This window comes from Tiliqua scincoides, chromosome 5 (assembly GCF_035046505.1).
Source record: "Tiliqua scincoides isolate rTilSci1 chromosome 5, rTilSci1.hap2, whole genome shotgun sequence".
NCBI lineage: Eukaryota > Metazoa > Chordata > Lepidosauria > Squamata > Scincidae > Tiliqua > Tiliqua scincoides.
This window is the reverse complement of record NC_089825.1, coordinates 57,360,977-57,373,772: the sequence shown is the minus strand read 5'-3', so window position 1 is coordinate 57,373,772 and position 12,796 is coordinate 57,360,977. Positions and strand designations below refer to the sequence as shown.

Below are 12,796 nucleotides of genomic sequence, written 5' to 3'. Positions count from 1 at the left end.
AGAGACTGAGCCAACCAGCAACCACTTGAGAATGGAGAAATTTGAACATCTGAATTCCCCTTCTCTGGTGGCTCTCAGGTGAGTCAATTCACCCACTCACACAAAAGAAAAAAGGGGAATAGGGAAAGCAGAGAGAACAGGAGACCTGCCCAGGAGGTATGGCTCTGTTTGTAACATTACACTAACCACTGGAAGAACACCCCTCTGTGTGTATACATTTCCTAAGCAGGTTCTGGTTATGCAGTTGGTATCAAACTGGGCCCACCATAGTGACAGTTGATCTTCAAGCAACATTTCAGATACAGAGAGGGGTTGACTGAGAAGCCCTTCCCCCACCCATCAAGGCTATGATCTTCTAAACCCTGCCTGCCCAGGAGAGAGGAGCTTCTTAGATGCCAGAGACAGAGTCACCCTGGAACCACAGAGATGTAGAATTCACAGATAAGTGCAAGCTTCCCAAAATTAAACACATTATGTTCAGCCAATAAAACAGTGGTGGCAAAAGATATAAAAAGCAGAATTAAGTTCTACTTTAAAGAAATGCAAATGTTCTGATTTAATCCAATATCTTCCAACCCGTAATGCTAGAATTTGCTTACCAATTGCTATTATCCACTGCATCGCCAAATCCTGGTGTGTCAACTATTGTTAGTAGCAGCTGAACGCCACCTTCCTTAATTAGAACTTTAGACTGTTCAACCTGAAAAAATGTTAAAAACATAAAAATGGTATTCCTGTAAATAAAAACCACCCCAGAAAGTGACACATTCTAAATAAAGTCAAGTAATTATAGTTCTTTAGAAAGGGATACAAATTGTGTTTATATTAATGACTCTTAACAAACACATTCTGCCCAAGGTTTGTGTTTATATATATTACATACACACGCATACAAACCAACCCTCAACTAATTTGCATACTGAGCTTCTATTAGTCACAGGGAGAAGCACAGACCTATGTCTCAACCCCTTAACAGTAAAAAGCTATTCACTTTTCATCCATTTCTTCTGAAATTGCACTAAGCATTACTTAAAGTTTTAGTGCCTATCTTAATTTGTACATATTCCAGAAACTTGCTTTCTCGAATTAGGGCAACTCTCACAGCTAGAATTTCAAAGGAATAGCTGAACAAGCTCTCTAACACTTAGGGGTAGGACTACAGTTCCCTGAAAAACTTCATAGCAAACAATGTTAGAAAAAAACATTTTTAAATACTTATACAGGTCCAACCTATATAAACGAATTTTTTATACACGAATTTGACTCAACAATGGCCACTGCAAATGAGAAGGAATGTGCTGATCCCTGGAGAAGGGGGGAAATGCATTCCTTTACAATCAGTTTAAAAAACTGAACAGTTCTTTAACAATAGCTTGTTAATGAGAGGGGGGGCAATTGGCTGACAATCCATCAATCCTTCTCTTTCCAGGTGACCCTCTCCCTTACCCCTGAGCATGTGAAAGAAAGGTGATCACTTTGTATTGGTGAAGGGAGGGGCTGATTGATGGATTGTCTTCTTAATGACTCTTATCTTACATCACAAAGGTCAACAAGGCTGTTTTTAAATCACAGGAGCAAAGAAACTTTTTTAAAAAGTTGATTTGCTACAGTTTTTTGCCATCCATGTGAGTGCTTGGAACGGAACCCATGGGAATAATGAGGCTCAACCTGTACATTTGCACACTAGGTATGTCTTTTCCCATAAACTAAAAGCAGTCATTCGGTTTTCAAATCCTTCTAATAGCACAATCCTATGGATGTATACTCAGTAGTAATGCCCATTGAGTTCAATGGAATTTACTCACAAATAAGTGTGTAAAGGATGATAGCCCATGTTGAGTTAGAACTATACAACTCTCCCCCTTCTTCATTCTCACAGTATAAGCACTCCTCCCAAATTCCTGGGAGGGCAAAACAGACTTTGCCCTAAAGACATGAAGCAAGCTATTCTGGGGAAGTTTTGAATTAAGAATCTTCTCACACAGAGGCCCTGAACCAGCAGTCTTTTTTATGCTCCAGAACAGACAAACAGCAAGGCTTTTACAAATTCTTTTCTGCAGCTCTTATCCATGTCTGCACAGCTTACATTGGAAACTGCTATTTGAATTCCCTAAGAATGAAGTATGTGGTGTGGGAGTGTGTACTTGTGCCATTTTTCCAGCAACTTAAGCAGCGCTACAGCTCCCAGGGATCTTCCCATGGGTCTATCCAGACTGGAACTAGAAAAGAGGAAAGGAAAGAAAGAACAAAAGAACAGATTTCAACATGCCAAGTCTTGTGGCCTTGCCTTGTCTGTTCAGCTGAGTGACAGAGGTAGTTTCAAATGGGATGTGACTCTCATGAGGTGAGATCAAGCAAAAACTAAATGGAACTATCCCTAATTATATACTATATTTGCAATTAAGGAATGCAGTTGATCATGCTAGGCGATTTTGCCATGAGGCTAACTCCTTTTGAATCAATCTATGAGAATGAAATGGAAAGGTCTGTTTGAGATAGTATTTATTTGCTTCAGATAAGGGGGAAGGTAATAGCTTTAAAGCAGGATGAGACAAGGTTTTAGTACTTCATTATATCCTGTTCCTGCTGGCATCCTTCAGTCTCGAAAGACTATGGTATCGCGCTCTGAATAGTGGTTCTGGAACAGAGTGTCCTCTCCAGTGCGCGAATCCTGGGTAGATATGGAGGATAGACTGTTACCCATGCAGCAAATCCCCCCCACATCGCTGAAATGGTCCAATGGAAAGGCAGAAGGCAATACGGTTGGTTCCAGCGGTGTCGCAGGAGTTGCCAGAACATGACTGTTCAGCCATGAACTGCCTCAGGGACTCCGGCTCTGGATTTTGCCTCGAGACTCCTGAAGCCTTTTCCATAAGGCTTGGATGTAGCCACAAGGCAGTGGAGGTTTGGGATCAGAGTTTTCCTTCTCTCAGATGAGCTGCCTTCCCAGGCTAAAGAGTCCCATCTACCCGGTGACTGTTTAGTTGCCTCTTACAACAAGTACAGCCAAACTGAGGGCCTATTCTTATCCCCAGCCCCCAGGGGATTGAAAGTAGTAGGGAGGGTATATTCTACTGCATTTTTTCTTGTTTGTGCTTTTGCACTTTTTTTGTAAATAAAGAAGATTCCTAAAAATCTGATCATATTCTCGGCTTACTATTTATCCAGGAGCAGTAAATTCTTTACTACAACCAAACTCCTCTCAGAAACGCAAGGAATGCTCATTTGTTACGTACTTAAGGTCAAACCATAATTACTTTTTACACATGGTTTAACACATTGCGTCTGCTGACAACCGTCCTGCAGAGCTGTTCCGTGTGGTGCGGGGCCTCCTCCATCAGGCCCCCCCAGAAGACCAGGAGGAATACACGGTCAGCCGCTGTGACGTGTTTGCGCAACATTTTGCAGATAAAATCGATCGTATTCGTCACAACTTGGATGTCACATTGACAGTGTCTGACGATGTCCCCTTGGCAACTGCTTGTCCTGTGTTGTGGGATTCTTTTCAGCTTGTACAGCCTGAGGATGTGGACAGACTCCTTTGGAGTGTGAGGCCATCTACCTGCCAGCTCGACCCTTGCCCAGCTTGGTTGATAAGAGCTGCCCGGGGTGGGCTGGCTGAGAGGACAGGGAGGGTGGTCAACTCTTCCTTGATGGAGGGGACGTTACCACTCGCTTTAAAACGGGCGGTGGTTCGCCCCCTCCTGAAGAAGCCCTCCCTGGATTCCACTGTGTTGGATAACTACCGGCCAGTCTCCAACATCCCGTTTCTGGGCAAGGTAATTGAGCGGGTGGTGGCGTCCCAACTCCAGAGGGTCTTGGATGAAGCGGATTATCTGGATCCTTTTCAATCTGGCTTCAGGCCGGGCTTTGGGACGGAAACCGCCTTGGTCGCCTTGGTGGATGACCTACTCCGGGGACTGGACAAGGGGAGTGCGTCCCTGTTGGTCCTGCTGGACCTCTCAGCGGCTTTCGATACCATCGACCATGGTATCCTTCTGGGCCGATTGGCCGAGTTGGGAGCTGGAGGCACTGTTTTGCGGTGGTTCCGCTCCTACTTGGAGAGTCAGTCCCAGATGGTGGTGCTGGCGGATGCCTGTTCGACACCCTGGCCCTTGAGATGCGGGGTGCCACAGGGCTCAATTCTGTCCCCCATGCTATTTAACATCTACATGAAACCGCTGGGAGAGGTCATCCGGGGGTTTGGAGTGGGGTGCCATCAATATGCTGATGACACCCAGCTCTATCTCTCCTTTCCTCCAGACTCCAGGGTGGCGGTTGAGGGCCTGGAGCGCTGTCTGGAGGCAGTGAGGATCTGGATGGGGGCTAACAAGCTGAAATTAAATCCGGATAAGACAGAGGCTCTCCTGGTTCGGAAATCCTCGATGCAGGTGCTGGACTATCGGCTTGCGCTGAATGGGGTTGCACTCCCTCTGAAGGAGCAGGTCCGCAGCTTGGGGGTCCACCTGGACTCACAGCTGCTCCTGGATTCCCAGGTGGCGGCTGTGGCAAGGAGGGCCTTCGCTCAGCTTTGGCTGGTGCGCCAGCTGCGGCCGTACTTGGATCGTGCAGACCTGGCCACGGTGATCCATGCCTCGGTGACATCGAGATTACTGTAACACGCTCTATGTGGGGCTGCCCTTGAAGATGGTTCGGAAACTGCAATTAGTGCAGAATGTGGTGGCCCGCGTGGTTACTGGAGGTAGACGGTTCGACTCTGTCAGTCCGCTTCTCCAGCGGCTGCACTGGCTGCCCATTCGTTTCCGGGCCCAATTCAAGGTGCTGGTATTGACCTTTAAAGCCTTATACTGCTCTGGACCAGGGTATCTTAGAGACCGCCTGCTCCCGTACAATCCGGCTCGCCCTCTCAGGTCATCAGAGAAGGCCTTTTTACAAGTGCCGCCGCCTAGGGAGGTACGTGGGGCGGCTGCAAGAAATAGGGCCTTCTCAGTAGTGGCACCAACGCTATGGAACTCCCTTCCCCTTGACTTAAGAATGGCTCCCTCTCTTGAGACCTTTCGGCAAGGCCTGAAGACCCTTCTGTTTAAACAGGCCTTCTGAGTTCTCGGCCTTTTAACATCTTTTTAAGATCTTTTAATATTTTTTACAGGCCTGATTCTTTTATGACTTGCTGCTGCTCTATGCTCTTTTTACCTATTTTTTTTACTCTGACTGCTGTTTTTTATGATGTGTTAATATGTTTTTATTTGTTTTTAAATTGTTTTTAATATGTTGTAAGCCGCCTTGAGTCCCTTCGGGGAGAAAGGCGGGGTAAAAATAAAGTTGTTATTATTATTATTATTATTTGATATTGCTATTTTCTTTCTTTTTTTTTAAATAGCACATATGGGGGTGCACAAACTGAACTGGCACTGCAGTGGGACTTGGAAGTTTTAACACTGCCCCACCACACCACAGTTCTAATCCAGATTGCATGCCCCGTCTGTGTTATTAACATCAAAAGAATTTCCACTGACACCAAGGTTATATATACTGTATAAGTTACAGTAGGTTAAAATCATTACAAAGGCAGGCCATTGTTTCTCAACCAGTGGTACAGGTACCATTGGTGGTACTTGAGGTGGTGTCCGATGATACTCACAGGGCTGTTGTCCAGCAATGAGACCAGAAACCCAACACAAACAGAGGTAGGAACCTCGGCTCAGTGGACAACTCCAAAGCATGCTTTTCTAAGCTTGAAAGAGCCCTCCCTTGGGAGCTTTGTACTTGGGGGGGAAAAAAATCATACACTAGAGATGATCTTTTACTGCTCTTCGAAAAGTTTTAAAATCTTTTTTGGAAACTTCTAGCCTATGAGACAGTGTTTAGTCCATGAAATATTCACAGCTAGAGTCACCTGTAATGGATGGATTTTTGAAGTACTCCTTTGTACAGTTAGCACAACTATGCCAGTGTTAAGTATTGTAAGTATAACATCATAAATCATGATGTTATGTCAGGAGAAAGAGATCTTTCGTGATTATCTTAACACAGTATCCAGTCTAAAAGTTCAAATGAGAGTTCATCACCAAGAACATTCCTCTTGGTCAGTTTAGCTTTTTCCTTTATTAACTTTAAGGAATTTGGGTTAGCCATACATGGTCAAATTCTCAGAAAGCAGCACCATCTGGAAAAGATCCAGAAAACAACTTTAAACTAGTGTCAATCTCTGTTAGGAGCTCAAATGAATCTTATCTTTTTTAGAAGTATTCCCAAGGGATTCCAGGAAATAAATTAGCTCCAATCCTGGAATTTAAAAACGTTCCTTAGTAAATCTATTCCAAATGGTTATTTTCCCATGCACGGCACTTCAGAAGGTCATAAGATCAAGTTCACTACATTAGGCCAGAATCTGGAAAATTTAAGTTTTCCTGCTTGCTCATTGATTCCAGAATACAGTCTGACTCTTTTTAAAAATATTTCAAATGGCTATTTCACTGGACATGGTTTACACAGACTTGTGTTTTGTTGCCTGCTGTGAAGTCAATTCCACACACATTTAGGAATTTGAATAGTCTTAAACCTCCTCCCTCAAGCAAATCTAGTTTAGCGTTATGAAATAAGAGCTTCTACATATAAGACTTGCCTCAACCTGGAAAAAAGCCGCAAGCTTCAAGCACTCTTCACATTTATATAAGAGAAGGGGTTTTCAAACTGGGGCGTCGTGACGCCCCAGCCTGAGGGCCCTGGCCTTTGCCCCCTTAAGGGGCAGGGGCAGCGTGGAGGCAGGGAGGAGGCAAGGATGCTATCTCCAGCATCACGCTCAGGGGCTGCAGGGGCTTGACTGGATTTACCAGAGCCTCCCGCAGCCTCCCGGGGATGCAGGGAGCCCTGCACAACCCTCTACAGGGCTCCCTGAAGCTTTAGAAGTGAAAGTGGAGCGACCAACGCTCCACTTCCGGTTTTATGGAGGCGGAGCACAATTGCTCCACTTTCGCTTTCGAAGCTTCGGGGAGCCCTGCAGAGGGTCGCACAGGGCTCCCCACAACCCTGGGAGGCTGCAGGAAGCTCTGGTAAATACAGCCAATCCCCTGCAGCCCCCTGCCTTTCCCCACAGGGACTTTGAAAACCTCTCTAACTCCCAGTTTGAAAACTGCTTCTTAAGAGGTTTACTCTTTTCAATTAAACTTCTGCCCATAAGTGGATATTACAGTAACAAAGCTAAAATGCCTATTTTCTTTCAACCACCAGCACAACTCTAACACAGACAGTGTAACATCTGGACTTATTAGGATTTCCAAATAAACTGAATACTGCATAAAACGTAAAAAGTACTCCTGTAATTCCCCATACCAGATACAGAAAATGGTTTAAAGACTACAGTTAGACCGGGCTAGGTGAAAACAAACTGTGTGCTTGCAGGCATACTGTGAACAGGACTGAATGTGGGGGTTTTGACAGTCGATTGAACTCTACTCCCTTCACTCCGGTAAAGGCACGTTAAAAAACCCCACATTTAAATCCCACTTTACTACCTAACACAAGGGTACCCAAGGTGGTTAACAGCAAAGAAAACCAAAACCTCAACAACAATGTACAGCGTGCAAATCAAATCCCAATTGCCTCTGCCCATCTGGCTACTTCAAGTATCAGCTGGACAGTCTATTTGCTGGTAGATTTGTTCCAACCTTTATGTGACTTGGTATGTTAATCTGCTCAGCCATTTGGTCAGTTCAAAACTCCTTTAAAAAGTCCTTAAACTGTTTAACACACACTTTAAGAACACTAACAAACAAGGTTATTCCTCTGGAAACAACAATTGTTCAAAGAGGGAGAGACACTGGCTTTGACATACACATGGGCTAGCCAACTGGCACTGTGCAAGTCTGGTTTCTGCCCGAAACCTGAAGACAGGTTCCCTAGTGTCTAGTCTTGATGAGAAGACTGAACATGTATATAAAAAGAGGAAGAGAATACACTTTCATAGCAAGTTCACTTACAAGGTCTTTACTAGTTAGAACTACCACTGATCAATAGCCTATTTACCATTTTAGCTGGAAAATGCCCTCCTAATCACAAAAAATACTCTGGCTTAGACATCTGACAACATTGTTATGTTGTCAAATGGCTGCACAATGAACCATCTTCAGGGTTTTAGTAGTTTCTCTTTTCTGAGAGCCTTGATCTAATGCAATCAAGTGCTGGGCTTGGGAAAGCTACTGTCTCTGCCCAGTTCCTCAACTTCAAAAGTCATAAGAACATAAGAACAGCCCCACTGGATCAGGCCATAGGCCTATCTAGTCCAGCTTCCTGTATCTCACAGCGGCCCACCAAATGCCCCAGGGAACACACCAGATAACAAGAGACCTCATCCTGGTGCCCTCCCTTGCATCTGGCATTCTGACATAACCCATTTCTAAAAAGGAGGTTGCGCATACACATCATGGCTTGTACCCCGTAATGGATTTTTCCTCCAGAAACTTGTCCAATCCCCTTTTAAAGGCGTCTAGGCTAGACGCCAGCACCACATCCTGTGGCAAGGAGTTCCACAGACCGACCACACGCTGAGTAAAGAAATATTTTCTTTTGTCTGTCCTAACCCGCCCAACACTCAATTTTAGTGGATGTCCCCTGGTTCTGGTATTATGTGAGAGTATAAAGAGCATCTCCCTTTTTACGGAGTGAGGACACTCCCTTGTCCTCAGTGAGGACATTTTAAAAAACAAAGCTCCTTATCAGCTAACATCAGTTGCAAACACAAAGATAAAACAAGGCATTAGAGAAACACTCCAGTTGTGAAACAGCAGCAGTACCACAAGCATATGAGTCTTCTCTAACAGGCAAACGACAACACACAGACAGTCCTTCAACTTACATAATTTTGACTATATGCAAGTGCTTGGGCTGCCTTTGTTGGGAGGAGCAAGAAGAACCACCCATGCTCACCACTCACCATTCTGTAAACAAAGCAGGAAACGCAGAGCATGCTGGGATTAGTCCCAGAATTTCCTCATTTATCTGAAGTGCTTGTGCAGATAAAGGGAGCCTACAGTATCTCTTGGGGCAAAGGTACCTGGCAAGTGGAGGAAGCTTCTCTTGTCTCTGTTCCAACTGGACCCACCTTATCATGCAGCTCCTTTCTAACTCATTGCAAACCCTTCCATGAAGCTTTGTGTATGCAGAAAGAGATCCAACTTATGTACAAGTCAACCCATAAAAGGGTGTCTAGAATGGAATCTTTAAGCTGGAGTGTGCCTGTAGTCAGCATTCTCTCTAAGCTGCACAGCTTGAATCAGAGTCCCATGCACAGTGTCCAACACAGCTCCAGAGCTTGTTGATGACATCGCCAAGCACTCCAGAGTTGCCCATGCGCAGCTCCTGCTCTGCTCAGTCCCTGTGAAAGTTATAAGACCAGTGCCTGCAGAACCAACTGCCTGGTAGGATAGTGCTATTTATAGACCAGCACATCATATAAGTAATTTTTTCCCATTCATACCTGTACGGTCTTTTTAATTCTATGTGAAGGTCCTGGATACTCTGGAGAATACAAGTCTGTCAGGAATAATGAATTGATTAGTGTTGATTTTCCCAGTCCAGATTCACCTGTGAAAAAAGGAGAAAACAAATGTTTAGTGACCAATTTGGAAAGGGCACCAGGTCAATTTTTTTAACAAACTTATGTGCTCTACAACTTCTTGCACAACAAAAAGATTATGCCCTACTTCCTAGTTGCAGAAACACATGAAGTTTTTACCTGTTCCCTCCACCATGTTCCCATTCAAACTTCCTCAAAAAGAAACAAGTTATGTTTTCATGTTTTTTTGCCAAAGAATGCAAGTGATTTTTTTATGCCTTTAAAAGGCATTATGAAGATGGGGAAGCCACAGAGGGCACTCATAATGCCTTTTAAAGGCATAAAAAAATCACTTGCGTTTTTTGGCAAAACCAGAAGTAGCTTTTTTTGCCTAAACGGCCATTTTAAGCCCCGCAGAAACCATGGGCAGATGTGCGGGGCCTCTGCGGGACTCAGAAGAGCCTCTCAAGAGTCCAGGGCACGGGGGAGGTGTCCCCAGCATCCACGGTTTCACATATCTGTGGGTTGGGATGGGTGGTGGGATACTGGGGCACACCTGAACTATCAGAGTGGCATGAACCAGTTCATATGCTGTTCCAGCATGTAGGTTTTACACATGGTGGGGGCCAGGTCCCCTATTCACATTGGAGATTGTACACACGGCAGAAGGTGGTGTACTATCCTGAGGCTCACTCCCACACCCTACTGTGTGTAAAGCATACATGCTGGACTACAGTATACAACCTTACTACAAATTGAGTATCCCTTATCCAAAATGCTTGGGACCAGAATTGTTTTGGATTTTTCAGATTTTGGAATATTTGCATATATACAATGAGGCATCCTGGGAGTGGGACGGGTCTAAACCCGAAATTCAATTATGTTTTATATATAGTGCAACTGAAAGGGGTTCGGTGGGTCTTTTTCCCTTTGAGATGCTTAATAAACTGACTGTTGTGCAGCTGCATTTTGACTGTGACCTGTCACAAGAGGGTCAGTGTGGAATTTCCATTGATGTTGGTGCTCAAAAAGTTTTGAATTTTGGACCATTTTGGATTAGGGATGGTCAACCTGTATTAGAAACCAATATAATACATTACCATCTATGATGTATAATTATAAAAACCATGTACACTGTTGACTGGATTGTCACTGTGCTATTTTCATTTAGAGCTAAATGAAGACCCAATCCTATCCAACTTTCCAACTGGTGCAATCGCAATGCAGCCCCAAGGTAAGGGAACAAATGTTCCCATCCCTTGAAGAAGCCTCTGTGACTGCCTCCCCACCACAGGATGCAGTGATGGATCCGTCCCATTGGAATGGCTGCACCAGCACTGGAAAATTGGATAGGATTGGGCCCTGAGGCATCTTCTTTATTTGTTAGAATTCTCCAACCCCCCCCCCCCCATAAATTGTGCAACACCAGAGTAACTGGAAGGGACCAAACCATTAAATCCTGCTGCTGGAGTTGTGTCTGGTTTACAAAACAGAGTGCATTGCTCAAACCACTAACATACACTTATATATGCAAACACTGAGAGAGAGACATGTTATATGAATATGCTTAGCAAAAGGTGGTTTACAACAAGATAGCCTCTTCAGAGGTAGAAAAGCAGGCTATAAACATCTGGATACATATGCTCTATTTCTCATCGTGACACAATAACTATACACTAAGTTGTTTTGACTCATATCTGGTTGATATTAGAATGCCTTTTTTTGCAGAATCATTTGTTAATATTTTGCATGTTATCCTCAATTAAAAATTAACAGCTAAAACATTAAGCCCTTGTCCTCAACACTGGTAAAAGTCAAAAATTGGGCTCTCTTATTGATACTAAAGCAGAAGACAGTGTACTGCTAGTCAGTGTCACCACCATGCAAAATAGGTAGATTGTTGCAGGGAAACCAAACTATTTGAACTTAAAATTGACACACAATCCAGTGATGGTACACATGCAACCAATGATGACATGCTTTCATTGAGAACTAGGTGGAGTTCTCTTCTCCCAAGCTGTTGCCTCCCCTGTTAAAGACAATGTTTAAAGATGTGAATAGCCATGTGAATGGGTCCCTTTCAGGGAGAAGGTCGGGATACAAATAAAGTTTGTTACTATTACTATTACTATTACTATTACTATTACTATTAGTAGTAGTAATAGTAGTAGTAATCCTAGCAAAGAACATTGCCAAATGATTTTTTTTTTTTGCTAAAATCTTTCCAAGGTACGTTTCATCAAAATTAGCAAGTTGGTGTTTGAAAGCAGGAAGGCACGAAGTATTCTGTTATAAAGGTCTTAATATGGAAATACGAACCAGTCAAGTCCCCCCCCCCCCAGAAAACAAAGTAACTCATTTCTAAATAGGCAGACATCCAGTATTGTATGCAAAGATGAACCCTCGTTAGAATTCTTTACCAAGTGTTTACAAAACAAAATAATTAGTTGCTGGACACCTTTCAGTGTAAGTCGCCTGCAGAATTTTGTTCACAGAAATTTTACATACTACAGTAATGGGCATTCTTAGTGCTTCATTAGAAAAAGGGACAGTTGTAAACTTTAAAATCAACACTCTTGTTATGGTCCACTGAAACATAAAGCATCCACCATACTGCAGAAAAGCTATTGAATAAAACAATATTTAGACAGAATTTGAGGTAGCTTTTTGGAGCAACAGCAATGTTAAAATTATGCTGCACTCCTTGGAGTGCACATATGAATGACAAGAAGTGGAGTGCACACAGTAACTTTCACAGATACATATTTTTGTAACAAATTTACTCATCTGATTTAACATTTTATTTTGGTAAATAAAATATACTCCAAGTTTCAAAACAAGCTGCACCACCCAAAATTTGCTCTTTACCCACAAGCCACATTCCAATCCCTCCCTTTGGCAGGGGACAGAATGAGTGGGCTTATAGGAAGGAAACATTAAGTTTAGGAAAACTGGGATCTCAGTGTAGCAACAACATACATATCTTAAAACACAAGAATGGAAAAATCCAACATACAAACCTGTGACACATGAAGGGTATGGGGATGCAATCAGATATAACAGGTATGTGCTACTCAACCTGGCTGTCTATAATTCCCACTGTTTGTTAACTCCTTCACGCAGTTCTTTAAAATACTATCATGAAGACATTATAAAATCCCACCCACTTTAATCACATGAAAAAGTTTTAATGGAAGGGAGGGGGAACTCCTATAAAAAACTCTCTCTTCTCTACTATGTGCTCCTTTACTAACCATCTGCCACCACTGCCACTGTAACATT

General features: G+C 43.4%; 1 protein-coding gene across 2 annotated transcripts in view; it reads right to left on the bottom strand.

The window, feature by feature from the left end:
* The window catches only part of SEPTIN7 (septin 7), a 60,112-nt gene that overhangs the window by 31,971 nt on the left and 15,345 nt on the right, over positions 1-12,796 (bottom strand). For both annotated transcript variants that reach the window (XM_066626989.1, XM_066626990.1), the window contains exons 2-3: positions 9,437-9,543; positions 600-700 (exon numbers count right to left, since the gene is read on the bottom strand). In XM_066626989.1, the coding sequence (XP_066483086.1) occupies positions 600-700; positions 9,437-9,543 (208 nt within the window). The remainder of the gene's footprint in view (positions 1-599; positions 701-9,436; positions 9,544-12,796) is intronic.